Genomic DNA, 27784 nt, shown 5'->3' with positions numbered 1-27784 from the left:
CGCACCTTGCTGACTGCAAAAGTCCTGGGTGGAGGCACCAGCTGTCCCGGACTCAGCTGTGCACGGGGTCAGGCCTCCAGGGCCACGTATGTCTGGCCACTGTCCCGACACCGGCCGGGCCCTGAGGAGGGCAGGTGGGCACAAGGCAGCTGCAGGCCTATCCTGGAAGAACCTTGTGGCGTCGGCAGACACAGCTGCCGTGCAGCGGGGTGCAGCGGGGTGCGGCCCATGTTGTCCTGGATGTTGGCGTCTGCACTGGCCTCCAGCAGGCGCTTGGCGGCATCAGAGCGTGAGTAGCGGGCAGCCAGGTGCAAGGCGGTCTCGCCCGTGCGGTCGGTCTGGTTGTGCAGGCTGGCGCCCTGGTAGATGAAGTCGGAGATGACAGCCGGCGCGTCCTCCTCCTCCTCGCTGTTACCCGTCTCCAGGCCGCCCCCACTGCAGGAGGCGATCATGAGGGGGGTGAAGCCGTCTGCAGGGGCAGAGATGGGTGCTCAGTCTGGAGGGCTGGTCCCCAGCTGCAGCCCAGGGGGAGGTGGGCAGCAGCCCCGAGCTCAATGGGTCACAGTGTAGATGCACCACACAGCCACCAAGGGGCAGCTGAAGTCCGCCTGGGCTGCTCAGTGGACAAAGCTGAATCCAGCAGTCAACTCCTGACAGGCAACTGCTTCCTGAATTGCCCAAAACCAGGCACCCAAAATCCACCCAGGAAAAAGATGACGCCAGAAACATGCAGTTAGAAAATCAACACTTTGGCTGGGTGCGGCGGCTCACGGGCGCAGTAGCTCACGCTATAGCCGTAGCACTGTGGGAGGCCGAGGCAGGTGGATCTCCTGAGGTCAGGAGTTCGAGACCAGCCTGGCCAACATGGTGAAACCCTGTCTCTACTAAAAATACAAAAAGTAGCTGGGCGTGGTGGTGGGCGCCTGTAGTCCCAGCTACTTGGGAGGCTGAGGCAGGAGAATTGCTTGAACCCAAGAGGTGGAGGCTGCAGGGAGCTGAGATCGTGCTGCTGCACTCTAGCCTGGGTGACAGAGCAAGACTCCGTCTCAAAAAAAAAAAAAAAAGAAAATCTACGCTTTTCATATCTCAAGAAGGTTTCAGAAGAGAGTAATTTACAGGGACATAGTGACTGTGTGGCATCGCCCCAGGAGAGGGTTGGTGGAAGAACAGGAGGACTCCAGGACCCCCCATCCACTCTGAACGGGAAACACCCAAGGATGAAAGCTCTCACCCCCAACTCAGTTTCCAGAGTATCAACTATACCCCAGCCTCGGGGCTTAGGGGAGAGAGGCAGGTGGGCCACGGAGCTAGGGAAGCCCTGGCTGCTGGCACCCTTACCAGGCCCGCGGACATTGACGTCCATGCAGTCGGCGTCAACCTCACCCTGGGGCGGTGTGGGGGCCATGGCAGACATGCGCAGGTCAGCGGCATCCAGGTGCTGCTGAGTCCACTGCCGGTGGTCTGTCTGGTCGTCCAGGTCAGGCAGAACCACAGGCTCCTCGAACTACGTAGGAGGAGTGAGCAGAGGCGTGTCAGGACAGCCCGGCGGCAGGTGCCCAGGAGCCCGGGAGCCCGGGAGCCTTACAACTCACCCGGAACTTCTTGGTCTCCAGGTCCTCGTCCCCCCACTCATTCTGGTTGTCGTCCATGAGGGCACCATCTGAGGCATTCTTCAGGGGCCTGGGGGTGAGAGTTCGAGAAGTGAGGCTGAGCAAGCTCCCTAGGAAGCCCCCAGAGGCCCCTAGCCCAGGCCTGGCGTGGGAGGTGGGCCCTGCGTTGGGAGAGGCAGACCCCTCGTGAGGATGCTCAGCCAGGTCCCACCTCCCCCCGGAGTCCCAGAAGCAGGGGCAGCGTCCGCTCACTTGAGGCCCACAGAGTCCTCGCCAAGGGGCTCCCGCCGCTTCTTCTTGCTGGCCTCGGACACCTTGAAGCCCTCAGGGAACCAGAGTTGGCCATGCTGCCGCCGGCGCTTGCGGGACAGCAGCACCCCGCAGCCCACGAAGAACAGGAGCACAAAGGCGGCCGCCGCCACGTACATGAAGTGCAGCTGCGCCGGCGGGGGCGGCTCCACGGTCTCACCTGCGGGCACAGGGGCCAGAGGCAGGCGCTGGGACATCAGGCGGCGGCTACGCAGCAGGCTGGTGGCCGGGGGGCAGCGGACTGGCTCCGCGGCCAGGCGCCTCCTCACCCACTCTCCTCCATCCCGCCCCCCAAAATAAGGTCATTTTCTACGCGATTAATCAGAATTGCAAACTATCGCTAAATTCTCTCCTGCACCAGCCGACTCTATCTGGAGACGGCTTTTACTTTTTTCTCCTTTAAGGGAGGAGGATTAGTCAACTTCAAATCGCTGCACTTGCATCGAGTTGTTAAGACAAAGGATTTAGAGGGATTTTCTAGATACAAACTTCAACACTTCACATGACACCGATCAATTCTTCTCTCTCTCTCTTTTTTTTCTTTAAAAAAAGCCGTAATGATTTTGAAATAATACCCAACAAAGAAAATTCAGGGGGAAGGGGTGGGGAGAGAAGCAGGCACCCATTTTCCCGTGGCTGGACTCGTTCCCGGGTGGCTCCACCGGCAGCTGTCACCGCCAGAGGTGGGGAGGGAGTGCCATTCAGAAAATTCCACAAAAGCCCTACCCCAATTCGGACAGTGACGCGCACACCCGTGGGTGGCAACTGGCACAAACAGCCAGCGTGTCTGGGGCACAAGGGGATGGCATTCCCTGGAGGCAGAGCCTGTTCCCGGCGATGCTGGGCTGGAGAGCAGAGAAGGAGCCACACTCACTCTGCACGGCCTCGATCTTGTAGGGGATGTTGAGGCTGCCCAGCGAAGCGAGCGCCCCCAGGAACGCGGCCACGTCGGGTGCGCGCGTCTGGAAGCACTGGCGGAGGAGGGCGCTGCACACACTGCGCGGGTTGTCAATCTCCAGGGTAGACGATGGAGCTGGGGGGATAAACCAGACAGCGGCGGCTTGGGGCGCCGTGAGGCTTCCTCGCCTCCCCCACCCACCAGCCGGGGACGCTTTCCCCAGGGGATTACCGGATGATGGCCACAGTCAGGACGTGGCGACGTCAGCCTGGGCGGCGGTGGGAAGCCCAGGTCTGACACAGGTCTGACAGCAGCTACCCTGCAGGGAACTGGTGCCCTGCAGTCCCCAGACTCCGGCCAGTACTGATCACGGCTCATCCCAGATAACTGCCAATGCGCTCTCCCTGGCCTGTACTGCCACCCTCTCTGGCTCCTGCTGGTGCCACAAACACGTTTCCTCATATCAGGACAGAGAACGTGCCAGGAGCTCAGTCCTGCCCTAGGAGTCATCCCCAGGCCCTGTGGGAAGCACAGGTGTGCGGTGGGGGTGGGCACAGCGGTGGTGGGCTGGCTGGGGGTGAGCTCTGCTCCCTGCTGGGATTCCTGCTCCCCAGGGCTGGGTTCCCATGATCAGGATCCCAACCAGCCTGTGAGATGATGCTTCTGACCTCCGGGGCTGCTCCAAGCCAATAGAACTGACAGGCAAACCCACCAGGGTCAGGTACACCAAGGACACAACCAATCTGGCTCCTGGGTCCGGCTGCCCCAGATCGAGTAGGCATGGGCAGGAGCCTCGTGGGGTGCCCCCTGCACTCAGGCTGCCCCTACCTGTGTTCTCCCACCGTGGACCACCCCCCCACCCAGCTCCTCCTCCATCTGCAAGGCCCAGCAATGCCTCCTCCCAGGACCTCCACCTGCCTCCTCTCCAGCCTAAGCCAGGCAGATGCCATGACCAAATGGCATTCTTGTCTGGGGGTGGGTCTGTTCAGCCCTGTGGGAGCCCCCGGAGAGCTGAGTTTTTTGTTTTTTATTTCTTTTAATACATTTTTTTTTAAAAAAACAGAGACAAGGTCTCCCTATGTTGCCCAGGCTGGTCTCGAACTCCTGGGCTAAAGGGCTCCTCCTGCCTCAGCATCCCAAAGTGCTGGGATTACAGGCGTGACCCTCCTCAGCTGACAGAGGGCTGAGTTTTAATCAGGGTCGTACCCAGTGCCTAGGGCACAGCTCAATCTCAAACTCACCTACTGGGCACAGGAGCGCCGCCTGCCCAGGGGAAGGGTGTGCCTCTGGGGTCAGGGCCCTGAACTGGAATGCTGCCTCTGCTCCTTGCCTGTGCGGGCCCTGAGGTCCCAGGTCCTCTCGGAACCTCCGTCTCTTTTACCGTAAAGTGGGGAGAGTCCTGCCTGCCGCGGCGCCGGCTGTGAGGGGCAGGGAGGCCGTGGGGAAGGGCCCAGGAGAGGTGCCGAGATTGAGCGCGGGCGCCGGGTCTCACTCACCCGCGGACGTCCATGGGGTCCAGCTCCCTCCGCCGCCGCCCACCGCCGCCGCCACCAGGGAGCAGCGAGGCCTTCACCTGGCCCAGCAAGGCCTCGGGGGTGGCCCAGCCCTCGGCGGCGCGCTGGATGGGGTGCTTGCGCAGCTCCTCCTCGCGGCCGTAGTAGGGGAAGATCATCTGCTGGCCGTGCGCGTCGCGCTTGAAGACCACGTTGGTGTGCAGCACCCGGCTGAGCTCCCGCAGGAAGTGGAAGGAGCTGTTGCGCAGCTGCTCCGGGGGCATCAGCACCACCACCACCAGCGTGCCCGCCGCCAGCCTCTCCGGCACATGCTCCGCGCAGTCCAGGCCGTCCCACTCGCACTCCGCGCTGTTGCAGCCCTGGTCGCAGTGCCCGTCGCTGAAGTGGTCCTTGCAGTACTGGTCGTACAGGGGACTGTGGGGGGTGGGACACGCTCAGGCCGCCTTCCTCGCGGGCCTCGCACCCACCATCAGGCGCCTCCAGCCCGCCGGCCGGTCGCGGGGGACGTCCCTGCACCCCCTGAGCAGAGCCTTAGGAACTGCGTGGGGGCCTCTGGGCCCAAGCCAGGCCACATCCAAGGTCAGGTCCTCCCTCAGCCCCATGCGCCCCGCGGCCTTACTTGCACTGGCCTTCCGCGCGCTGGCAGTCGAAGCCGTCGAAGAGGCAGCCGGCCGAGTTGCACTGGCTGTCACAGTGGCCGTCGCTGAAGTACTTCCAGCACTGCAGAGACTGCGTGCAGTTCTTCCAGGGGTCATTGAAGTTGAGGGAGCAGTCGCCGCCGTCCCAGCCGCACGCGTGGTTGTTGCACTGCAGGCTGCAGACCTTGTTGCCCGCATCCTCCTGGCACTCGGGCAGCTCGCACGCCTCCTCGATCTGCGGCGGGGGGATGTCGCGCCCGGCCCCGCCCCCGAAGCTGTAGTCCAGGATGTGGCACAAGAGCCCGTTGAATTTGGCGGGGCACAGGCAACGGTAGAAGGGGCTCTCGGACGTGGGCTCACAGGTCCCCTGGTTGTAGCAGGGGTTGCCGCCCAGGCAGGGGCTGCTGGCCGGGAACTGGCACTCAGGGCCCGTGAAGGGGCCCAGGCACAGGCAGGTGGGGCTGCGCGGGCCAGAGATGCACGTGCCACCGTTGAGGCAGCGCAGGCTGCCGCAGGTGCGAGCGTCATTCTCACACGTGGCGCCCTCGAAGCCCTGCCCGAGAGGGAAGACAAGACAGTGTTAGGGTGGGCCACCCCCCACCGCCCACCACCTCGCGCCCAGCTCCCGGCCAGCAGTACCACCGCTCTCCCCTAACCTGAGAGGCAGCCTACAGCCTTGTCCCCAGCAGCAAAACCCTTTACAAACATTTTATCAACAGAGAAAATCAGGGGTGCCAGGGGTCGGGAGATGGAGGAAGGGTACACTGGTGGAGCACTGAGGACTTTAGGGCAGGGACTCTCTGCCGTGATCCTTCGAGGGTGGGCAGGTGAGGGTGGGCAGGCATGTCATACCTCAGCCCAAACCTACAACCACAAAGCCAAGGGCAAGCCCCAGGTACAGGAAGGGCTGGTGGTAACAATGTATCAGTGAAATCTGGAGTGAAATTAGCAAGCTGCTAACCAGGAGAACTGCGTGCAGGGGAGAGCCACCCCAGGGAGTCTACTTTCCACTCCATTTTTCTATAAATCTAAAATGTCTCTAAAATCATTTATTGAAAGTAAAAAAAAAATGATGTCAGGGTGATGAAGAGGATGAAGGCTTCGAGGATCGCTGCCCAGTCTGTGCCCCGAGGCCCTCAGGCGGACCTCCCCAGGTGCCTCCCCTGGAGGGCCCCTACCTCCCTGCACCCCTGCACCTACCGCAGGGCACTTGCAGATGAACCCACGGGCGGTGTTGGAGGCCACGGCACAGGTGCCCCCATTCTTGCAAGGCTTGCCCTTGCAGCCATTGATGACTGACTCGCAGCGGCGCCCTGGGGGTGAGAGCAGGGCAGTGAGAGGCTCACCCTGCTGCCCTGCACACCCCACCCGCCCGGGCACGGCACCCACCAGTGTGTCCGGCACGGCACTCGCAGTGGAAGTCGTTGACGCGCTGCACGCAGTTCTGGGTGCCACGAGCGTCACAGGGATTGGAGAGGCACTCGTTGACATCCCCCTCACAGCGCTCACCCACGAAGCCTGGCGGGCAGGTACAGCTGTAGCCGCCCACCTGGTCCACGCAGGTGCCGTTGTTAAAGCACTTGGGGCTCCGAGACACGGGGTCAACGGGGGGGTTGCAGTCGTCCACGTTGATCTCACAGTGCACACCTGCAGGGCCAGGTGCCATCAGCGGCCCGAACTCACTGCTGTGCCAGCCCCGCCGTGCCGCGTGTCCGTCCCAGACAACAAGCGCTCAGGTCTGGGACTGCACGGACGCTTGGGTGAGGCAGGTGCCAAGGGTGGCGTGGAGACGCCCTTCCTGCTGGGCCCCCCACTCTGGGCCCTTTCCCTGGGCAGCTCTCCATTGGCCTTGGCCTCACATGGGAAAATGGGAGTTTCTGGCTGGTTCCTGGATGCCTTGGGCCAATCACGGGGTGCCTGCCCTGCCCCTGCCCTGGCCATGGATGCTCGACACCAGCCCTCAAGGGTGGCCCTTACCCTGTGTGCCCCGTGGGCAGGAGCACTTGTAGGTGTTGGGGAGGTCAAGACAGGTGCCCCCGTTCTGGCAGGGGTGGGACAGGCACTCATCAATCTCCTCAGAGCAGTTCACCCCGTGGTAGCCGGCCACGCACTGTGTAGGCAACAGAACGAGGGGCCCTGCGGCTCAGTCGGTGCCAGGATGCAGCTTTCTCCCACCCCACCACGAGGGCTAACAGGGCCACGTGAGCTGCCCTCAGGTCCAGCGAAGCCACAGGCCCCTCGCTCCTGTCAGACCTGGATGGAGACCCAACCCAACAGACCCTGGCGGGGCTTCGGTGACCGGAGTCACTGCCTGTTGGGGGTGGGTGGACTCCGTCCCGTAGGATAGAGGTGAGGGTCTCAGGGTAGGTGTTGGCCAAGCCCAGACACAATCTAGAGGAAGGGAAAACCCCATCCCACTTCTCAGCATATTCACCCTCCTTCAGGTTCTCCACAGGCCACCTCTTCCAGGTGGTCTACCCTGATTACCCCAGCCCTCCCCTAATGAGACTGAACAGTGCATGGGCCTATCAGGTTCAGTTTTCTCCACTGTGCCAGCTCCCAGTCAGGGCCCAGTGTGTGGCAACACTTGTGTCGGCCACAACCCTCACCCTAGGATGGACCCCCACCTTGCAGGAGTAGCCGCCCAGGTAGTCTGTGCAGGTGGCCCCGTTCTGGCAGGGGCTGGGTGAGCACTCGTCCACCAGGTCCTCACAGTAGCTGCCTGTGTAGCCTGCCTGGCAGCGGCAGTGGTGTGTGTTGCCCGCATCCACACAGAGCCCTCCATGCTGGCACAGCCGGGCAACATCAACGCCTGTGGGGGTTGGGGTGGGGGACAGGTGAGGCCCAGGCCCACAGGGGACCTTGGCGGGCTGGGACCCGAGCTGGGTGGGCACAGCGGGTTACCTTGTCGCTGCGCAGCCACCTCACAGGACACGCTGGGCACATCACAGTAAAGGCCGGTCCAGCCACTGGGGCACTCGCAGCGGTACTGGGTGTGGGTCTGCCAGCATTTGCCACCGTTCTTGCAGGGCGAGGAGTCACACCAGTGCACGAGGTTCTGGAGACAGGCTGGGGTCAGCCAGGTGCCCACTCCCCCGGCCATTTCCCCAGTAGCTCAGAACGCACATCCGCCAAGGGGCCTACTCCAACCCGGGCCTCAACCCATTCTACAGAAGTGGAAACTGCCGTCCCTGGACTCCCCACGGCCCCCACACGGGGAATAGCCTGGGCTGGGTCTCCCTCAGGGCCCTCAGCGGGTCCAGACCACCCTCGGCCTTTGCTAGAAGGAACGTCTTTCCTCAGTCCCCCAATTCCTGAGCTCCTGCCCTGGCTCCAGAAACCCAGACTGAACCGAAAATGCCTGTTGCTCCCGCATCAGATTCCTTCACTAGCTGCTCAGACCCCCGAAGCCCTCTGCCCAGGAGTGTGGGGGTGACCCTGAGCTGACACGGTGGGACCTGGGGTGACTGTTCCCACCCCCCCCCCCAGGCAGGCACCCACCCAGAGCCCCTCCCTCAGGCACCTCTGTGGCTGGCACACTCACCTGGCAGTTGGGGCCGGTGTAGCCCTGGGGGCAGGTGCACCTGTAGGAGCCGCAGCCGTCCTGACAGGTGCCGCCGTGCAGGCAGGGCTGTGAGTCGCACTCGTTGACATCGTGCTGGCAGTAGCTGCCCGTGAAGCCCGGTGGACACAGGCAGGTGAACGAGTTGATTCCGTCCACACAGGTGCCACCATTGAAGCAGGAGCTGCAGGGGGGTGGATAGGCAGGGGCTGAGATGAGGGCATTGGTGGTCCCCGCTCCAGCAGACCCTGCCTCGCCAGCACCTCCCCTTCCGCTCAGCCCTAAGGGGCCTGATGGCCAGGACAGGCCCAGGGCAGCCTGGCTGATCCAGGGAGGCCAGCGAGAGCCCGGGGCCCAGCTCTCACACCATGTCACACCTCCCTTCCCTGTCTTCTTTATAAGTCAGGTCGAGAGTGGCTTTACCAAACGCACGGGCATAGGGTGGTTAAAGTAAGAATGAGGGAGAAACCAGAACCTGTCCTGGTAACACGGGAGGTAATTAACGTCAGAAATCAGGGATGAGACTGACGTTTACCAAATGAGCTTCCTGGCAACCACGGCAAAAAGGAAACAAGAGTGACAGAGTCCTCGTTGTCTAATAGAAGGAGGCACACCAGTTCTTCAGGACAGACTACTGGCGTTCCTGGTGCGGGACACAGGAGGAGGTCACAATGGTCCTCTCAGGAGGGACATGTTGGTACAATGAACAATGTCTGGACTCAATGCAGCCAGCACTAAGTGCCCAGCAGGCCTAGGTGGATGCCTGCATGGTGTGCCCGGCTGCAACCCGTGCTAAGTGCCCAGCAGGCCTGGGCAGACGCCTGCGTGGTGTGTCAGGCTGCCAGCTACTGCGTGTGGCCCACACTGCCCATTTCCCCCCATGGCCTCACTCGAGCCCCTCGCACCTCTCAGTGCAGTCAGGCGTGTTGTTCTCACAGTGGATCCCGCTGAAGCCTGCGGGACAGGTGCACGTATAGCTGTCCACGCAGTCGGTGCAGTTGGCCCCGTTGCGGCAGGGGTCACTGGCACACTCATTGATGTCCTCCTCACAGAAAGTGCCCTGGAAGCCGGGCAGGCAGTCGCAGAAGGCCGTGTTGATGCCATCTGTGCAGGAGCCGCCGTTGTGACATGGGTCTGGGAGGGGACGGAAAGGTGTGTGAGGGGCAGGCACAAACCCACACTTGCGGGAGGGGGCTGGGAAGGCTGCACGGCTGCGGACAGCCCAGCCTTTCATTGCCAGGGCTGCAGCGAGCCGCCCTGGGACAAAGGTGTCTAGTGGGGAGCCCCAGCACCCACAGGCTGCGTAACGCCTGTCTCCTGTGCTTGGGGTCTCTCTCTCCCCACCTGCTCCTGTCCTCAAGTCCCAGGGCAGGGGACAGCTTTGCAGGTTTCACAGACCAAGCAGGGGAGGAGTGACGGTTCTTGCCTCTGCCTGCCAGGTGATGCCAGCAAGACCCCCGGCTTCTGCCAACCTCAACCTCTGTGAAGCAGGGCCGGGGAGGCCTGAGAGCCCTGGCCTGCAGTGGGGCCTGACGAGCCCGGCAGGAGTGCAGGCCGGCCCCAAGCCATCCTCAGCTCAGTGAAGAGCCGTGGGAGGGCCTATCATGACTCTCCCGCAAAGTGCGGGGAGGGGCAAGCCGGCCCTGGGGCCCTCCTGAACCACCCTGGCCATCCCTCAGCACATCCCTCACACCCGACCCAACCCTCCCAGCCACACTCAGGCCTCCCTGGGTGCTTCTGGCCAGCACCATGCGCACCAACCCTGCCCAGGGAAACTGAGGCCTGAAAGCTTCCTGGAGGCGGCCAGAGCCGCGGGGCCACTCACTGGGCCGGCAGTCGTCGATGTCAGTCTCGCAGTTGCGCCCGCTGTAGCCGGCCTGGCAGTGGCAGCGGTAGCCGCCATGGGTGTTCTGGCAGGACGCGCCATGCCGGCACGGGCTCATAACACATTCATTGATGTCGACCTCACAGGTCTGCCCTGCGGGGCAGGAGGAGGCCAGTTGGTCACCAGCGGCCCCTGGCCCTCCAGGCCCTTCCAAGCCTGGCCCACCCACCTATAGTGCCTCTCCCGACCCCCAGGAGTGGGCTTCCGTGGCCCCAGGACCATCCTCTCTCCCCTAATTTTGGCCTAAGAAGGTCACAGGAACTGGAGTTGGGAAGGGTGCTCCCAGGTCAATTCCTGATTCCAGAGCTTCTCTGACCAGGGCCTCCTCAGCACCCACCGGCTCCTCTCCAAAGACTCATCTAGCCTGCCTGGGAGCTGCCTGTGTCCCGCAGACGTCCTGACCTCCCGTCCCAGCCCCCGCTGGCCCTGGGCCAGCCTCACCTTGCCAGCCCGTGGGGCAGACGCAGGAGAAGCTCTCATAGTCCTCGGATTCCCTGCACTCCCCACCGTTTCTGCAGGGGCTGGGGGCACACGGGGCCAGTACCACCTCACACGTGGCGCCTGCGGGAAGGAGACACACGTGACCCCGGGGCCTCACCCCGAGGGATCTCCCGAATGAAGGCCGTCCCGGCCACCGCCTGCTGGTCTTTCCGCCATCAGAGCGCCGTCTGCCGGTCCTGCCAGGAGGCAAATGTGCACGGAGACCCCTGAGCGCTCCTGGCTATGTCAGAACCCTGACCCAGGGGTGGAGTGGAGCACAGATCGGGGGACGCTGAAGACAAGCTGCACAAATGTGCTCAGAAGCCACCCTTCATTCCCAGTTGGCAGCGGGGCACAGCCTAGGCCTCACCCCGCCAGGAGTGCCCAGGAACAAGGACTGCACCAGCGGAGGCGGCCTCAGCCGGGTGGGCTCCACGACACTCCAGGGACCTGGGCCCACCCCTGACGCCAGCCCCCTCATCTCCAGGTGATGATGAAAGGCCCTGGCCTGAGACCGAGGCCTGAAACTAATCCTGGGACTTCGTGTCACAGGCAGCAAACGCCCATCGTGGGAGGCCAACGAACAAAGACTGCGATGGAGGGGACAGACCCAGCACATCCTGCATGTCGGGGGCATCGGGCACAGCCTGGGGACCTCTAGGACCATGCAGGGTGTCTGGCAAAGGCTGTGTGGGAACCACGTGCACAGCCGAGGGCCTTTTTCTGCACAACCCCATGGCTGAGCTTCCTGTTTATAACCGTGGGGACTGCGTTATCTTCCCTGTCCCCCATTATCTCCCTGGCCTGCTGGGGCGACTTTCCAGGGCCTCTCTTCCTATTGGTTTCCACGGTGACCTGGGCAGGCAGGAACTGCGCCAGAGTTTCCGACAATTGTGCAAAAGGAAGCAGGAAGCGGGCAGATAGGAAGCGGGTCAGCACCGCCGCTCCTACCACCGGCCCGATCGACGTGTCCGAAAGGGACGGGGGCGCCCGGCTGTGGAGGGAGGGTCCTCACTGACTGACACGGGAGAGAAAACCCAGGTCCTTAACTTTGGTCAAAGAAAACAGCGTTTTGGCCATAGGCTGCTGGATGTCATGGGAACCGCAGGCGTGGAACCTCCAGTCTTGCTGCCCAGCCAGGCAGGCCCACCCTGACCAGGCCCTGAGGCAGCACCCTCCGCCTGCTCCTGGGGAGCACCAGGACCCCGGTGCTTGTGGACTCTTCTTTGTCTTTTATAGAGAAGATCATTTCCTGCGATCCCCTTGGCTGGGTTCACAGCAGGGGCTGGACAGTTGGGGGAACTTACCCCTCCCTTCTCAGCCGAAACAGAGGGCTCCTTGTTCCCCTCACACAAAGAGGGCCCGCCGTCAAAGGAATCCCTCAGGCCCGGCTGGTGGGGGTGGGGAAGCCCGGCCCCCAGAGACCCCCAGCAGGGTGGGCACTGGGAGCATGGAGCCCAAGGGCCCAGGTCCAGCCCCAAGAAAGCCACCACTTTACCCTCCAGTCACAGCCGCCCCCACACCTGGCCCCACCCTCTCCAGCAAGGCCCCGCCCTCTCTGGCATAGGCCCTGCCCCCTTCAGCACAGACCCCGCCCTCTCCAGCACAGGCCCCACCCACCCCTCACCTGTGTAGGGCAGCAGGCAGTTGCACTTGTACCCTGCAACGTCGTCAATACACGTGCCCTGGTTCAGACACGGGTTGGATGCACACTCATTGATGTTGGTCTGGCAGTTGGGACCTGGAGGGAAGGGGACAGCACTCAGCATGTCCAGCACCCCCAGGCACCTTGGGAGGGCCCCACAACAGCAGCCCTGGGCCTGCTCCCCACCCCAGGCCCCTCCTCATCTCCAAGAGCCAGAGGCCTGGAGCTAAGGCTTTGCCATGGGAGGGAGATACCATGCATGGCGCTGGCTGGACCTGGGTCCTGATCCTGTGTCTCCAGCTCCCCAGACTCGAGGGCAGCCCTCTGCACTGAGAAATGCACAGCCCACTCACCACTGAAGCCCTCCCGGCAGGTGCACACGTAGCCACTGGTCATGTCTTTGCAGGTGCCACCGTTGACACAAGGGTTGGACTCACACTCATTGTTGTTGACGTCACAGTTGGTCCCGCTCCACCCAGGGTCACAGTCGCACTTGTACCTGCAAGGGGGACCACACTGCAGTCAAGGGAGGCCCGAGCAGCACGGCCGGGGCCTGGGCACTCCTGGGTCTGCAGTGCCGCATGGGCTGGCCAAGGTGCCCATCTACTCAGACTCACAGAGTCCTTTAGTGGGGGCAGGTTGGGCGCAGTGGCTCACACCTGTAATCCCAGCACTTTGGGAGGCAGGGGTGGGTGAGTCACTTGAGGCCAGGAGTTTGAGACCAGCCTGGCCAACGTGGCGAAACTCCCCCACCCTGTCTATACTAAAAATACAAAAATTAACCGGGTGTGGTGGCGCACGCCTGTAATCTCAGCTACTCAGGAGGCTGAGGCAGGGGAATCATTTGAACCTGGAGGGTGGAGGCTGCAGTGAGCTGAGATAACGCCATTGGACTCCAGCCTGGACAACAGAGCGAGGCTCTGTCTCAAAATAAAGAAAGAATGTGGGGGCCACAGCGCTTCCCATAGCCAAGACTGCGACAGGGTTTGGTTCGTTAGCCAGGAGACCATGCCAAGCGTACGGCAGTGGGGCGCTGTGAAAAGACCCTGCCACTTGCCCACTGTGTGGCCCCAAACAAAGCAGGTGCCTTCTCTGTGCCAAATGAGGGCCATGGGGTCCCTGCTGATTTAAATGGTCCCATCCAGGCAGAGTGCTGCCAGGCCCATCATGGACATCAGAAACACTCGCTGCTGTGACCATGCAAACGTGTTTCAGGGGTCACTGTGGACCTGTGTCCGGAGCCCACCATGCAGCTCACAAAGGACGCGTGGCACAGAGCTGCTGGGTGCAGGGCTGCTGGGTGTGGACCGCAGGCCAACTCAGGACCCAGAGGCACATGCATCCCCGAGGGGAGCTCCCTGACAGCCGGCCCCATCCGAGGTCTGTTTCTGGCCCATCTCAAGCTCTGTGCAGGTGCCACCCTCCCGGCGGCAGAGCTCCCAGGGTTTAGGACTGATGTGTCCCCACGATCAGCCCCGCCACATACCCGTTGAGGCTGTCCCGGCAGGCCCCGTGGACACAGGGGTTGCTGTTGCACTCATTGACCTCAGACAGGCAGGTGGGGTCGTGGTAGCCCTCGGGGCAGCGGCAGGTGAAGCCATTGATGCCGTCCTGGCAGGTGCCCCCGTTGTGGCAGGGGTTGCCCGCACACTCATCGATGTTGATGTTGCACATGCTCCCTGCGGGCAGGGGTGGCTCAGACTCTGAGGCCCAGATCCCAGGGGTCCCACCCACGTCAACCTCGGTTTCCCTGTCTGTTGAGCCAGGGTGATCACCCTTCTGGACCATCCTTCCAGATATCAGAAACCGTCTTAGGTCACAATGTGCCACGTGCCAGCCTCCCTGGGCACCAGTGCCCACTCAAGTCATCCTCCCAGGGGGCCCAGGGACAGGGGCTGCTGCGGCCCTGACTGATGGGAATCTGAGGCCCAGAGAGGCAGAGGGACCTGCTCAAAGGTGCTGGTGAGTCACAGAGGAAGAAGGTACTCAAGCCTGGCCTCAGGGCTGGCCACTCCCTCTTGGCCTGCTGGGCCACTGTGCCAACACGGCCTGGGACAGCTCCGACCGGAGACGAGGGGTAGGGCGTGGAGGCGCCCATCATGCTGCTGGCTATAGCCCTGGCCCTGCTGCAGTCTCTGCTGTAGACTAGTCTGCCCAGGTGGGCAGCCTCAAAGCCCCCACCCAACCCCTCAGCAGCCCCGGGGCAGTGGCTGACCTTGACTTGTGAGTACAGTCCAGTCAGCCCCCACGTGCAGGGCCACTCACCTGTGTAGCCCGGCTCACAGGCACACTCGTAGCCGTCGATCTTGTCCAGACAGGTGCCCGAGTCACAGGGGCTGCTGGCACAGTCGTCCAGGTTGATCTCGCAGTTGGGTCCTGAAGGGGTGGCACGTGGCGGTCAGTTCCCGGGCCCACCCTACCCACTGGCCACCCGTCTGCCACACGCCCGGCTGGCCACCTGTGGTCCCCTTCAGACAGAAGCAGAGGTAGGCGTTGTCGCGGTCCTGGCAGGTGCCCCCGTGGCGGCAGGGCTGGCTGGAGCATTCATTGATGTTGGTCTCGCAGTGGTGGCCTGTGTAACCCGGGCGGCAGAGGCAGGTGAAGGTGGCGACGCCGTCCTTGCAGGAGCCATAGTGGCAGGGGTCGGGGTCGCACTCATCAATGTCCACCTCGCAGTGCATCCCCGTGTACCCTGGACCGTGGGAGGGGCGGGCACAGGAAGAATCAGGACTGGCTGCTCCCGGGACACCCATGACCAGACCTGGGGTTGCCTGTGCCCACCTGAGGAGGGCTCCCGGCGTGTCTTTTGTCGAGAGGCGTTCCCACCCACCCAGGATTGGGGCTGAGCTGTGCTCTTGGTCTCTGGACCAGGTGGCCCAGACCAAGGTGTCTAAGACCTTGTCACCTTCGCTGCCCTGAGTGCCTTCTCCCCTGTACCCTGTCCCTTCCCGCTGGTGGGCCCCGGCCCGCACCTTCTGTGCACACGCAGGTGTAAATGTTGGGTCCGTCCAGGCACTTGGCACCATTCTTGCAGGGGGTGCTAGCACACTCATCCACGTCATACTGGCAGAGGTGCCCAGTGAAGCCTGGGGCCGGGGAGGGGAGGGAGTCAAGTGCAATAGCATTATGGCCCTTCAGGGACCCCTGGCCAGACCCCAGCAGTGAGCTCCCAGCTGGGTTCCCCAGGGCACACTCAGCCTGGGCTCAGCCAACCCCAGGCTCTCCCTGCCTCCCACCGCCCACTCCCCGGATCAAAGCCCCTCCGCCAGCACCGCACGCCCTCGCTACCACAGAAGGGGCCTTCTTCCCAAGCCGACTGGGTTGCTATGGCTACCGTGGAGCCGGGCAGAGAATGGGGCTCCCCTCGCTCTGGTGTCTGGGACGGCTAATCTGTCTCGGGAGCCTGGGCTTGGGCCGGCAATGCCTCCCTGGGTTCTGCGCCCCGACCCCCGGCTCTGGGACAGATGGAAACACCTTTCACCCAGGCCCCTACGAGTTCCTCCAAGTCCGCCCTGGGCGGCCATCATCGCCACTGCAGGCCAACCTGCCCCACGTGGTTCTCTGCGTACCCTGGCCTTGTGGCTGGCGTGCCGCTGGGCAGGGGACATGGCAAGACGGGGCAGGCTGGCCTCCCTCCCAGCCTCGAGCCCTCAGAAAGCCAGGCTGGAGCCTCCTCCCTGTCTGGGCACCACAGCTCCTAGTACACCCTTTTATCCAGGCAGGAGGGGCTGCACCCAGATCAAGGAGGATCTCCTGGCCCTGGGCTCCACCGTGACCCCTGGGCAAGCTCCCACTCCCCACTGGGCCCTGCCCTTCAGGGAAGTCTGAAAACACCCCCATCCACTCCTGAGGCAAAACACTCTCTCTCCCAGGAACCTGAATACAACCCACGGCCAGGCACCCCTCAGGAGGCTGGGGTGCAGACGGCCCAGGGGCAGGAGACACAACCAACGGCCAGGCACCCCTCAGGAGGCCGGGTTGCAGACGGCCCAGGGGCAAGGGGTGGGGACGGCCCTCACCCGTGGGGCACTCGCACTGGAACTCATTGATCTTGTCCAGGCAGCGGCCATTGTGCAGGCAGGGGCTGCTGGCGCACTCATCCGTGTTGACCTCACAGTGCACACCCTCGTAGCCTGTGGGGTGGGGGAACAGTGAGGGGGGCACGTGCAGCCCCAGTGCCCCACTGGGCACAGCTGGGGACTCGGGATGGAAACAACTCCTGCCTCAAGCCCAGGATCCCAGCCACCAAGGGCCTCCTGCGCACCTGCCCCCCTGCAGCCCCCGGCCCGGCACCCTCATCTACCTAGTGCTAACTCCATGCTCTGCTGGCCCTGTGGGCTGGCCTCAGTTTCCCCATGCCCTGTGTAGTCTGTGGGCCCAGAAGGCACAGAGGCTGGGGAAGGGGAAGCAGCCCACACATGCTCCCGGGGCTGCCCCTCCAAGGCTGCCCAGCCTCGACTCAGTTTCCTGCTCTGGCCCCGGTGGGCGCACCTGGCATGCAGATGCACTGGAACTCCCCGATCTGGTCCAGGCAGGTGGCGTCGTTCTGGCACGGGTTCGAGACACACTCATTGACGTCGATCTCGCAGCGGGGGCCTGTGTAGCCCTGCAGACACTGGCACTCGAAGGAGCCCAGCGTGTTGATGCACTTGCCTGCGTGCTCGCAGGGGTTGGCACCTGGCAAGGGCACATGGGTGAGAGGCTTCTCCAGGCACTCTGGCCCCTGCAACACCTCGCTGCACACCCCCCTCACTGCACACCCCCCTCGCTGCACACCCCGCTCGCTGCACATCCCCCTCGCTGCACATCCCCACGTTGGACTGGCAGGGTCCCATCCCCATCCAACCGGGCACCCCCTGAAGCCAGAATCGACTTCCCACCGGCTCTGGGGCCAGGCTGCCACCCCCACCCGGCCGCACCCCTGTGCCAGCACCTACCCAGCGAGCACTCGTCTACATCCTGGCTGCAGGCCGGGCCCGTGTACCCCGAGGGGCAGGTGCAGATGGCCTTGCCGTTGACAGGGTTGGTGTCGCAGTTGGAGCCCTCGTTGCAGGGGTTACTGATGCACGCATCGTTGAGGTGACACAGCAGACCTGGGCAGGCGCCGGCGGTCAGCGGGCACGGCCCCTGGGCCAGGCATGGCGCACCAGCCACGACTGGGGTCCATCCCCACTGACGCCCCAGGAGGAGCTGCCTGCCATGACCCCACCGAGGGTCCCGTGACACTCGGGGAGACTCATGGCGACCACCGGCCTCCCTGACCAGAAAGGCCCTTTTAGGTTATCCTGGGCACAGGAGGGCCATAGTCCCTGGGTGAGGTCACACAGGTCAGGCCTGGCCCATGTGAGCCCCCCGCGCCCACCTGGGCCTCAGGGCACTCACCTGTGCGGCCGTGGGGACACTCGCAGTAGAAGGAGGCCACGCGGTCGTGGCAGGTGGCGCCGTGGAAGCAGGCAGCGCTGGCGCAGTCATCGATGTTCTCGCTGCAGTCCTCACCGGTCCAGCCATTGACACACACGCAGTTGTAGCCCCCGTGGGTGTTGTGGCAGGTCCCGCCGTTCTGGCAGGCATTTGGCATCAGCTGGCACTCGTCCACGTCCTCAGTACAGTACTGACCTGCAGGGAACACGAGCTGTCGGCCCCGGGCAGCTGCCACTCCCTGAGCTCCTTGTCCCCTAAGACGTAGCGCTGCAATGCTACCCCCTCCAGGAAGCCTTCCTGGGCTGACTCCTCCACCCACTGCCAGCCTCAATCACTCCTTCCTCTGCACGCCCAGCACCATGGAGGAGTCTTGCCTCTTCTTTGTGCTCTGTGGACATGGCTGTGTCGGGGTGCACCTTTGCCCATCACCCCACCAGAGGGTAATTCCCGAGCGCAGAGCCTGTCTGTTCATCTGGGCATCACTGTGACCGGCCCAGGAAGCGTGGCCTGAGTGGGGTGCTGAAGGCCCTCAATGCCAGGACACCCCACTGGGCACAGGAGCTACCTGGGGCCAGGTTGCAAAGGGCCCACACAGACCAACCAGGGCCCTGTCTGTGCTGACACCCGAGGTGAGGGGCGTCAGACCCTGGCCACAGGAAGTGGGGCCCCCCATCCTGTTGTCCTTCTCGGCCAACCCCAGCCTGCCTGGCCTGGGACAGGGTCTTGGCTGCTCTGCACTCTGCCTGTGAGTGCAGTTTAGTAAGTGGGTAGTAGTCCCGCCCTGGCTGCCCCGCCCTGCGGCCGCCCGTGTACACGCCTGTCCACTCTGGTGGGCAGCGGCAGTTGTAGGTGTTCACGCCGTCCACACAGGCGCCCCCATTCTTGCAGTTGTTTCCTGGACAATCGTCGATATTCTCCTCGCAGTTCTGGCCGGTGAAGCCTGCCACAAGAGGTGCTGGGTCAGCCTCTTCCCTGAGGTCCAAGCCGGCTCCTGCCTGGACCCCCAACACGCTGCTCTGGACACAATTGCCTGGCCTCCACGGCCCTGCCCTGGGGCCCCTGGGATCTGTGCCTGTCCCCTGCCTCACTCCAGTGCCCAGAGGGACATGCTCTGCTCTAAAGAATCATTTTGGACAGGGCTGGCTAAGCAGGGACTCAGGAACACAGGGTTCCAGATTCTGTCACAAAAACCCTTGTGTCTCTTAGAGTTTCCGGCAGCTCCCGCACCTGGGTGCCACCTGCATGCTCAGAGTTCCCTACAATGTCTCAGTAGCGGGGCCATGTACCCCATCTTTGGGGGCTGACACTGGGGCCTGGGCTCTGAGCAGCAGGGGACATGGGGCCAGGAGGCTGCTGGTTGGGGCAGGCTGGGCCCCAGCAGCCCTGGGGAAGCTGCAGAGACTCAGATGGCCCATCCTTCCTGGGCAGAGCTCTGGCGCCCACCTCCTCCTCCACCTCCTCCACAGGCTGCCGGGGCCCCCTCCCCCGAGGCGTGGCCCCACCCAGGCCTCCAAGGCAGCCAGTTAGTTATTAATCCACTCAACTCCCGCTGGTTCAATGATCAACCCAGAAAGGCGTGTTCGGCAACAGCCGAACCTGCAGCCGGTTACTAATTGCTGCCCTCCCAAGATGCCTTTGAACCCCCCTTGCCCTTGGAGCTCCCACCTGCTCGGTCCCTCCCTCTGAGACATTGCGCCACCGCCACCACCCTGCCCATCCCCATCCGTCCACTGGACCGGAGCAAAGGCAGGCAGCCAGAGACAACCAAAATCCAAAATGCAAAATGGTTTGGGGAGCACCCAAAATCAGAGCCCAGCCCCGGCGCGGTGGCTCCCGCCTGGAATCCCAGCACTTTGGGAGGCTGAAGCGGCCTGACTGCTTGTGCCCAGGAGTTCAAGACCAGCCGGGACAACATGGCGAAACCCTGTCTCTACAAAAAAATACAAGCAGCAGCAAAGCATGGTGGCGCGTGCCTGTGGTCCCAGCTACTTGAGGGGCTGAGGCAGGAGGATCGTTTTAGCCTGGGAGGTCAAGGCTGCAGTGAGCTGAGGGCTTATCACTATACTCTAGCCTGAGTGACAGAGACCTTGTCTCAAAAAAAAAAAAAAAAAAAAAATTCAGAGCCTGGAACCTGTGTTCCGGTCCTCACTTGTGTGGGACCCTGCACCCCGGCTCTTAGGCAGGCAGCGCCCCTGGCTGGGCCTGCGACCCCAGGGCTGCCTGCACAGTGCTGGCTGAGGAACACAGTGGGAAAGAGGGCAGGGAAGCCAGTGAGAGGCCCGTGGACCCCAGCTGGCCCCTCTGCGACGCAGCCTCGGCCAGTGACCCTAAGAGGAGACAGTGCTGACATGCCAGGCAGGCTGTGAGACTCCAAATCCCAGCCAGCTCCCAGGCCTGCAGAGCTCAGGGCTGCTCGCATCTCCGTTCCCCGTGACTCCACACACAGCTGTCTCCTGGGCTCCCTGACCACCAGAGGTGGCTGAGGGCCCCTCAGGGGGCCTGGGTGCAGGGGCCACCTGGGAGACTGTGAAGCTGAGGTCTGGCAGGCCTGAGTCATTTGGGGAGCCCCCCTGGATAGTTATCTCACCCTGAAATGGCCAGACTCCACAGCAGGCAGTGAGCACAGCCCTCACCGGAGGGGTGGCCCAGCCCCCAGCCTCTGAGATCTGCCCACTCTCAAGTGAGTAAACCCCGCCAGCCCCTCCCCTTCCCTCCCTGCCCACTCCCCAGGGCCCTGAGCTGCCCCTGCACAGGCAGTGGCTCTGACCAGGCCTAGCACCCTTGGCGTCTCTGCTGCTGGGCCTCACCGGGAAGTCCTCACCCACCCTGCCCAAGGTGGGTGGGTGTCAGCTCTGCATGCAGGTGGCCTTGGACAAGGCTGCACATACCCTACCTGCCCTAGCCTGAACCACAGCCCCCCGAGAGCTCGGCCCCTCAACCCGTGTGACTGCAACTAGGGTCCCATGGCTGCTAGGAAGGCATCTGAGCCCCCATCAGCAGAAGGACTCTGCGCCCCACCCCGCAGAGATCCAAGCCGGCCAGGGAGTGCCTGTCCCCAACACACGTTTGCCCAGTGACTTGCAGGAAACGCACACGTCTGGTGTCTGCACGCAGTTGGCTGGGCTCAGCTGACTGGACAACCAGGGAGCTTCCCCTTTGCAGAGGCCAGGCCAGCTTGGGGCTTCCAAGGGGGTGGGGCAGCCCTTGGGTCACCCGTGGGTCAGCCAGGACCCTGTGCACCCCCCGGCCCCACCCCTGCCTGAAGGCCCTCTCCCCATTCCCACCTAACAGCCATTCTGTGCAGCTGAGACTGGAGGTTTCCTTTTTTCTTTTTTTTTTTTTGAGACGAAGTCTCGCTCTGTCGCCCAGACTGGAGTGCATGGAGTGCAGTGGTGCGATCTCCGCTCACTGCAAGCTCTGCCTCCCGGATTCAAGCGATTCTCCTGCCTCAGCCTCCCGAGTAGCTGGGACTACAGGTACGTGCCAACACGCCCGGCTAATTTTTTGTTGTTGTTGTTGTATTTTTAGTAGAGACTGGGTTTCACTGTGTTAGCCAGGATGGTTTGGATCTCCTGACCTCGTGATTCGTCCGCCTCGGCCTCCCAAAGTGCTGGGATTACAGGCGTGAGCCACCGTGCCTGGCCAAGACTGGAGGTTTTCAAACTTTTCAAACCTCTTCCTTATTTTCAGAGCTGCTGCAAAATTTACTCAAACAAGAACTACAGCAGAGAGGCTCCTACATACAACACAGGGATCGGAGAGCCGCTGGAGGCACGGGCAGGGGGCTGTGCCCACTTGTCACCCCCACCCACAGGAGACCAGCAGGACAGCAGGAAGGGCCACGGCTCCGGGAAGTGATGGTGCAAACCCGCAGCTCCCACACCCTCTCCAGCCCCAGCCCCACTGCAGGGGAAACCCCAGGGGTTGTGCAAGTCAGGGTGCCTGCACTGGGGGGAGGCAGGGCGTCCTACAGCTCAAATGTGAGCTCCAGGGAACTCAAAAGACACAGGCTGGCACCTGGACCCTGTGCAAGCCTCTTCCCAGCGCACACCCCACTCCAGACGCGCTCCCTGCCCCCGCCAACACCACCACTTGCAGTCTGGGGAACTCGCCACCCTGCCTTCCCAACTCCCTGCCATGGGCCCTCCCAGGGCTCCCCCCTACACCAGGTGCCCCCGTCCCCGCCCCTCGGGCCTGGCAGCCGAGGAGAGGCTTGTGCACCCCGGCCGGCGGGCAGCACTACCTGGCAGGCAGGCGCACTCATGGGTGACGTCACCAGTGGGGCGGCAGGTGCCCCCGTTCTGACAGGGCGAGGGGCTGCAGGGCACGTAGGGCCGCTCGCAGTTGGGCCCGGTGTGGGTGGCGCGGCAGACGCAGCGGTAGGACCCGACCTCGTTGTGGCAGGTGCCCCCATGGCGGCAGAGCCCCGGGTTCTGGCCGCACTCGTTGACATCCTGCCGGCAGGTGGGGCCGTGGAAGCTGGGTGGGCAGTGGCAGATGTAGGAGGCCTCGAAGGGCAGGCACTGGCCACCGTTGGCACAGGGGTTGGAGGCACAGGGGTCAGCCTGCTGGCACGATTTCCCTGGGGACAAGGGGACAAGAGGGTTGTGCTGGCCTCACTGCTCCCCGAGGCCAGGCCTTCCCTCCCTTCAGGCCCCCTGGAGGTGCCAGCCTAGGTGCTATCACATTTGATCCTCAGGACCTGCCGTGAGATCGGTCACCTTTGGTAGATGAAGGACCACAGGTCCCAAGAGGCCTGAGCCCAGGCCGTCTCCTCCCAGAGCTGACACCTCCAGACACCCTTCACCCTAACAGGTGAGGGTCAGTGCATAGCAGGAGGAAGGGGGCAGGGGCGGCCTGGACACAGAAACTCCCCTTGTCTCACAGAAGCGGGGACAGCAAGGGTTGGGCCATAGCAAGCAGCTGAAAACGAGGTGACTCCGGGGCTAGGAGTGGGGTGGGGACCCTGGAGCAGGGGCTCCCAATTACGTCCGGGTCACAGACCTGGGCCTGGATCCCACCAAGTACCCTCAAGTTGCATGGGCAGCTGGTGACGGGCCTGGATCTGCCCACCCCTCGGGCTGTGGGTCCTCCCTCACCTGACCAGCCGGGCGGGCAGCGGCACTTGTACTCCATGAGCGTGAGCAGGTCGCAGGTGCCCCCGTTGCGGCAGGGGTTGGTGAGGCAAGCGTTGTCCAGGGGCGTCAGGCAGAGGGGCCCAGAGAAGCCCAGGGGACAGCTGCAGGCGTAGTCTGCCACGCCTCCGCGGTCCACCACGTGGCATGTCCCGGCGTTCTTGCAGGGGGTGCTGAGGCACGGGTTGGGGTCCTGGCATCGCGGGCCCACGAAGGCCCCACCACAGCTGTTGGCAGATGTGCCAGGGCAGTTAGTTTCCACCTGCTTCCCCAGCACCCCCGCCACTCAGCACCGGGCACCTGTCATGGGCACAGCTGCCTCCCCCCACACCCCGGGCACGGGCGCGATGGCTGCTTAGCAGGGTTCCCTTAGGGCTGACGAAATGCTCTGGAACTAGACAGATGCCACGATTGCACAACTTTGGGAATGTACTGAATGCCACTGAGTGAGGCTAAGGCAGGAGAATCGCTTGAATCGGGGAGGCAGAGGTTGTAGCGAGCTGAAATCACACCACTGCACTCCAGCCTGGGCGACAGAGCAAGACTCAAAAAAAGAAAAAAAAGAAAGAAAGAAAGAAAGAAAGAGAAAGAAAAATGACTGCTAACTGGGGGAACAAGCTAGAGACTAGGATGTTCCAGCAGGACCCAGCTTGGACTCCACGGCCCAAGCAGGGGTCTGGGTCTACACCCGCGGAGGGCCATGGAGAGGAGCCATGCACATCAGCTCCGTAGGGCCTCCGGGTCTGCAGGCGTATCTGCTTTTCTTTCCAGCTTTGCTACAGCGAATAGGCATTGCTTGGGCAGTAATGAAGGTCGTGGTTTTTCCAACCTTCAGGTGTCAACATGATGGCAGCTGTGGAAAGCATGGATCACCTTCCCGTGCCCCTTCCTACATGGAAGCCTCTTTTTCTTTTTTTTTTTTTGAAACGGAGTCTCACTCTGTTGCCCGGGCTGGAGTGCAATGGTGTGATCTCGGCTCACTGCAACCTCTGCCTCCCGGGTTCAAGCGATTCTCCTACCTCAGCCTCCTGAATAGCTGGGACTACAGGCACCCAACACCACGCCCAGCTAATTTTTGTATTTTTAGTAGAAATGGGGTTTCTCCATGTTGGTCAGGATGGTCTTGATCTCTTGACCTTATGATCCGCCCGCCTCGGCCTCCCAAACTGCTGGGATTACAGGCGTGAGCCACTGCGCCCGGCCAAGAAGCCTTTCTGATGGGACGCTTAACGCTGAGACCGCACTGGGGATGGGACATCTCACTCCGAGACCGCACTGGGGATGCAGGCTGGCCCATTCCCTGCCCATGCTCAGCCCGTAGACACGTTTCTCTTTCCACATCGAGTCTTCATAACACACATCCAGGCACATCGGCCGGGAGCAGAAGCACCCACATTACAGCCAGGGAAACCAAGGTGCCAGGAGGACGCCCCTCTGCCAGGTCTCTGCAACCCCATCAGGGTGGGTGAAAGGCCGCCCCTTACCGTGGACACACAGTCCAGGCTGAGACAGAACAAGGGGAGCCAGGGGAGCGGTCCTGCATCTCCGCCCAGGCTTGGTCTCACCTGTTCCCTGCAGTGACGGGCGCAGAGCCTGTCCCCCCAGCCACCTGCTGTGGTCATAAATCTCTGGCCCCAGTCACCTCCTGGCCTTACGCTTCGGGGGAAGGTCTGGGACCCGCCAGGCGCTGCTCTTCCCAGTAGTGAAGCCTCTGAAGCAGAACATGCCACCAGCCCCCAGCAGCCCCAGAGGCCTGGGAAGGCAGCGGCCCCATGGCTCAGGCCCTGGGTGGGCGTGGCCTCCTCTAGATGGGATGTACAGGGGGACCATCCTGCCTTCCAGAGCCTACCTGGGTGGCAGGCTGCGGCGGCCACCTGCCCCAGGACCGGCTCTGAAGCTGCCAGCTTCGCCCGGGACCCCCACCGGCCCCCCAAGTCCTCGCTTCCTCTCCCGCTTATTCCCACCCCAGTGTCTCCAATCAAACCTGTGTTACGTGTGACAGTGGCCTGGGGGGGCCTTACCCTGAGGGGCTTGTGGAGGCTGGGGGGCGCGGTTCCTGTGCGTTTCTCAGCAGCCAGCCACGCCCCTGTCCCAAAGGCCCGGGAGGCATCTGTCTTCCCTGAAGGCTTTTACCCGTGGCCACGGCTTGGGTAGAGAGAACGCAAAAGGGCCGCTCTGGCCAACCATCTGTTGCCAGAAGCCAAAAGTCCTAAACCAACTGGCTTAAAGAAAACACATGTTACCCCCTCCAAAAGGGCTCTGGGGAGTTCACTCGGCCCTTGCTACGGCTCCCACCAGCCCAGTGAGTGACGGGCACAGCCCTGGAATGAAGCTCCCCCTCCCCCATCCTGTGTGGCCGGTCACTCCGGGGCTGCAGCGACAGACCTGCCTCTCCAGGCACCTGTGGGGAGGGCAGGCGTGGTTCCCACTGCACTCAGATCCAGTTACAGGCTGGCTGGTCCCCGAGGCAGAGCTGCCGCTGGGAACCCGTGGAGTCCACAGGCTGGGCTGGGCTGTGGCCTCAGGAGGGGCCCTCCCTCCACATAAATGCTCCATTGTCAGGCAGGAGTTGGCCACAGCTCCTGCTTGGAGAAAAGGCCCTTTTTTCTTTCCCAGCCACTGACGAAGTCGGCAGGGGGTGGGTGCAGGACACAGGGCGCTGGGCCATCAAAGCAGGGACCGGAGCTTCCTCAGCCTGGCCCATGCAAGCCGGTCCCCTGCCTCCCAGGCCCTCAAGACTCCAAGGAGCGGGAAAAGCTCACCTGCTGGGCAAGACGGGGAAGGGAGGGCAGGGGAGGCCCACCCCACAGCTTTAGGGGACTCCACATGGGCTGCCCAGGGGGGACCCCAGGGGGACACAGTGGAGGTCCAAGCCCCTAGAGCAGTCTCCCGCCAAGTGCCCTGAGGTCACCGGACATAGGCTGTCCCCAAATGGACCACGACGCTCTGCCCAGATACCAGGCCCCATTCCCCACCCAACGTGGAGGACTGTGGGAGAATCTGCCCAACCGGACGCATCCCAGTTAACGAGGCTGTATCACGCCGGGCCAGCAAGAGGAAAACACGCCCCATAAATCAGGCGTCGGTGCTCGGACAAAGGGCAGCTGGGAGCAGGTGTCGGACGTGGCGGCAGCTGCTCCCAGCGGGTGGGGCAGGAGCCCCAGCCGGAGGCCTGAGGAGGCTCCCGTGGGGGAATGCAGGCTGAGAGGGCCCATTGTCCGCCCCCACTCCCAGCCTGGGTACCGGACACCACAGGGAAGGCCCCCGCCCCGGCCCCACAGCCACGGACTGGAGGTGCTGCAGGATGCGCTAGGGGCGGTGAACTGGCCGAGCTTGGAGAACGTTCTGAGCCAGGTGTGGGGGGCAGCTTTGGGCACAGTCTCCCGCTGCTGCTGTGGGCAGCCTCCAGCCTGTGCCCCCCGCCGGTCTGCACCTCTCTCCCACCTGGCCACAGAGCTGGAGCACCTACAGACACCCGACACCTGCCCTCCGCACAGCATCCAGACGTCCCTGAGAAGGCGGGAAGGACCTCAGGCCTGCAGCTTGGCCATGGCCAGGACCACCAGCCTGTGACCAAACCCCTCAAGGCCTTGGCACTGGCCACACCCCCAGTATCCAGGCCACTCTGTCTTCAACGCTGTCCCGGCGGGTGGGCGGGTGTGAACTGTGAGTCAGGTGCCAGGGCTTGGCCGAGTAAGGTGGCACCCAACAGCCACCTCGCCCACGGGGATCCTCAGTGCTTCCATGAGTGACCTGCACCCCACCCTCCACTGTCCCCGTATCTCCTCCTGTCGGGGCGGTGGGGAGACCTCTCTGGGGCTAAAAAGTGGGGCTTGAGATAGGCAACGCCAGTCTCCCCTGACTGGATGAGACAGCTGCCCTGTCCACCAAGCCACCCGGCTCTCAGGCTCCCACGGCGGAGACCCAGCCCACGCCAGGTGTACCCCCATGGACTCCTCTTCTGTGCGTCCCTCTTAGGGTCACCTGGTACCTGCCTGTCCCATCCCCCACACTCAGTGGCCTGGCAGTACAGGGCTAACCTGCCTTGTCTGGGCCCCCACAGGTAAGCAGCAGGCAGGGGCTACAGGAGGGCTGCGGGGGGAGGGTGCCAAGTGGCTCTGGCACCTGCTGCGCCACCACCACCACCTCCACCGCCACCGCCTCTGCTTTGTTCCCGCCTCAGTATTTCCACTGTGCCGCTCCCACCCTCCCTGCCAGGCCCGCTCCACAGAAATGCGACTCCAGAAAGCAGCGGGAGGCAGATGCTGCCTCGACCTTTCACCCAGGACTAATTCGAAATTGTGCTGTTTTCCTTTCTAAGCTAAGCAGCCATCTGCCACCCCCAGGGGACAGATGACAGTTCCCTCCGCCCCAAAATGAGAAGGAGGGGCAGGAGGAACCCAGTGGGGGCAGGACTCACTCAGTTCCTCCCCTCAAGGAGTTTATGGTCATGCAGGACCAGGGATGGGGGTACAGGCCCAGGTCGAACAGAAGGGTGGGGGCACGGGGTCAGCTGAACCCAAGCCAGCTGGGGGGTGGGTGATGTGGCCCTCGCTGCACCAGCAACAGGAATCAGAGACCCTGGGCAGCGGCGGTGGGGGGGGTGCTTCCCATGGCTCCACCAGGTGACAGCACCTCCCAAGGCAGCGATGGACAGACAGTGGGGGGATGGGCAGGGACAGCGGGG

At 63.1% G+C, this 27784-nt stretch overlaps 1 protein-coding gene across 1 annotated transcript in view; it reads right to left on the bottom strand.

Moving 5' to 3' along the window:
• NOTCH1 (notch receptor 1) overlaps positions 1-27784 on the bottom strand; it is a 51155-nt gene that overhangs the window by 5060 nt on the left and 18311 nt on the right. Inside the window, 30 exon segments of the mRNA XM_017892998.1 lie at positions 143-469; positions 1339-1504; positions 1593-1680; positions 1863-2079; positions 2794-2938; positions 2940-2952; positions 4314-4745; positions 4951-5522; positions 6170-6282; positions 6359-6616; positions 6947-7079; positions 7597-7781; positions 7874-8027; positions 8514-8715; positions 9437-9665; positions 10357-10509; positions 10858-10977; positions 12524-12637; positions 12895-13040; positions 14028-14220; positions 14807-14917; positions 15000-15233; positions 15514-15627; positions 16561-16674; positions 17033-17218; positions 17479-17634; positions 17924-18157; positions 18780-18902; positions 22206-22544; positions 23062-23324. Of these exon segments, the coding sequence (XP_017748487.1) occupies positions 143-469; positions 1339-1504; positions 1593-1680; positions 1863-2079; positions 2794-2938; positions 2940-2952; positions 4314-4745; positions 4951-5522; positions 6170-6282; positions 6359-6616; positions 6947-7079; positions 7597-7781; positions 7874-8027; positions 8514-8715; positions 9437-9665; positions 10357-10509; positions 10858-10977; positions 12524-12637; positions 12895-13040; positions 14028-14220; positions 14807-14917; positions 15000-15233; positions 15514-15627; positions 16561-16674; positions 17033-17218; positions 17479-17634; positions 17924-18157; positions 18780-18902; positions 22206-22544; positions 23062-23324 (5834 nt within the window).

The sequence above is a fragment of the Rhinopithecus bieti genome, unplaced genomic scaffold (assembly GCF_001698545.2).
Source record: "Rhinopithecus bieti isolate Rb0 unplaced genomic scaffold, ASM169854v2 scaffold_23276, whole genome shotgun sequence".
NCBI classification, from domain to species: domain Eukaryota; kingdom Metazoa; phylum Chordata; class Mammalia; order Primates; family Cercopithecidae; genus Rhinopithecus; species Rhinopithecus bieti.
This window is presented reverse-complemented; position numbering and strand designations above follow the sequence as displayed.